At 47.2% G+C, this 1,715-nt stretch overlaps 1 protein-coding gene across 1 annotated transcript in view; it reads right to left on the bottom strand.

Annotated features, from left to right (window-relative positions):
- Positions 1-289, bottom strand: part of LOC129410402 (methylmalonic aciduria type A protein, mitochondrial-like) — an 18,054-nt gene extending 17,765 nt beyond the window's left edge. Inside the window, exon 1 of the mRNA XM_055158503.1 lies at positions 248-289. Coding sequence (XP_055014478.1) covers positions 248-289 — 42 coding nt within the window. The remainder of the gene's footprint in view (positions 1-247) is intronic.
- Between the last annotated feature and the right edge of the window lie 1,426 nt (positions 290-1,715).

Here is a 1,715-nt window from a genome sequence, read left to right as displayed (position 1 = left end):
TATAAAAGCAAAAAGAAACAAATAAATGGCGTAATAAATTCTAAAGAAGTTGCAGAAATAGCGAGAGACTGATGTCAAATAATTCCACAAATCTAAAGGTGTACTTGTTTGTGAGCGTGTTGTGAAGGCCGGGTTCTAATTATGAGAGAATGGCAGTGTTCGGGGGTGTAATGTCTGTGGTCAGATCAAAGGTGCATCCTGTTCTCCAGAGCCAGGCCCCAGCAGATGTTCCTCTGTGAGCTCATACCTCGGGAGAGCGGCCGTGGACATCTGCAGCTGGCCCTTCCATTGTAAGTGATAGCATCATGACATCACCTCTTCCTGGCTCAGACCCCCACGCTGATCTGCGGGCGAAAAATAGAGCGCTCCTCTAACAAAGATGATGACGGATAGTTTGTGGCAAAAATGAGCACAGGGCGGAGGAAAGACAGCGCGGGTCAAATGTCACAGAGTCAGAGAGAAGATTACACTGGACTATTTAAACACTTGAACTGAAATAAACAAATTAAAATTACATGGAGGCATTTATTAAAGGGAACATCTCATGCAAAATCAATTTTTCAGAGCTTTCTACCTTCTAAGAGTGATGTGTGGGCCTTGAATATGTTGGTGAAGTGTTTTTTAGATTGATTCGGTGTTTTTTTTAACAAATTGCAACGTATTTCTGCCACTCTCCCACGTGACAACAAATTAAAGCTGCTACAACGATGACGCGGCAGATACACCTATGACGTGTCTGACGTAGCAGAAAACGCTTCGCACACGACCCCCTCCCCCACGCCACCACCTCCACCACGTATCGGCTGACAATTCCAACATGAACACCTAAACAAAAGTGACAGCATAAGCTCATTGTTCTACACTACAGTGAACATGATATACTAAGTTTATCTACTAGTGTTTATTAATACTTTTGTTGTGGCGCAACAATGGAGGGACCCAAAAATAGACTGCAGACCGGGTTCACAAAATGAAAAAAAGGAGAATTTATTTTACAATAGGTAGGATGTGGGCTGGAGCAGGACTGGAAACGGCAGGGATCACTGGAGAGCAGACAACCCAGGTAAGTAGGTGAGCAGGTCTAAAGTAGTCAGGCTCTTGATTGCTCGCAGGTGAGTAGAATTAGAGGTCCAGGAGACTCCGCCCACATACACACACACACACACACACACAGGGGAAAAGAGGGAGGGGGAGCACCAGTCATGACAACTTTACCAATCAGTAATGTTCAGCTGATGCCAACGTGGTGCTTGAGCTTCATGCTCCTCAAAGTCCTCGTCCGATTCCGGGTCCAACACATGCGGCTGAACACGCTGTAAAAGTTTATTCCTGCCACTATCAGGGTGCACGTCTGTCTCCCCCTCCCTCCCTGAGATGGCGGAGGAAGGACGGCTCACTCAGAGCCTACGTCACGTTTGGAGGGCGGAGCCTGTGCTTTCTCAGGACGGGCGGGGGGATGAGCAATAGCCGGTAAGATTTCATGACTATTGTGTAATGGATGTTCCAAATTTAGTGATGGGCAAATGTCTCGCTCTTTCTGAAACAAATTGCTCCGAAGCACTACCTCGGAGCTCGTCTTGCAGCAGCCGTTCACGTGACCAAAGTGTGGAAGTGTCGGTCCCTCCCCCTCTGTGTGTCAATCGCTTCAGTGTATCGAAGCGTTTCATTGGCTCGGCAAATGTTCCGCTCTGCGATTGGTTCAGAGTGCTTCAGAG

Source organism: Boleophthalmus pectinirostris, unplaced genomic scaffold (assembly GCF_026225935.1).
Source record: "Boleophthalmus pectinirostris isolate CB_2022bp ecotype Guang Dong unplaced genomic scaffold, ASM2622593v1 HiC_scaffold_22, whole genome shotgun sequence".
NCBI classification, from domain to species: Eukaryota; Metazoa; Chordata; class Actinopteri; order Gobiiformes; family Gobiidae; genus Boleophthalmus; species Boleophthalmus pectinirostris.
The sequence above is the reverse complement of the archived record's forward strand: the minus strand, read 5'-3'. Positions and strand labels throughout refer to the sequence as shown.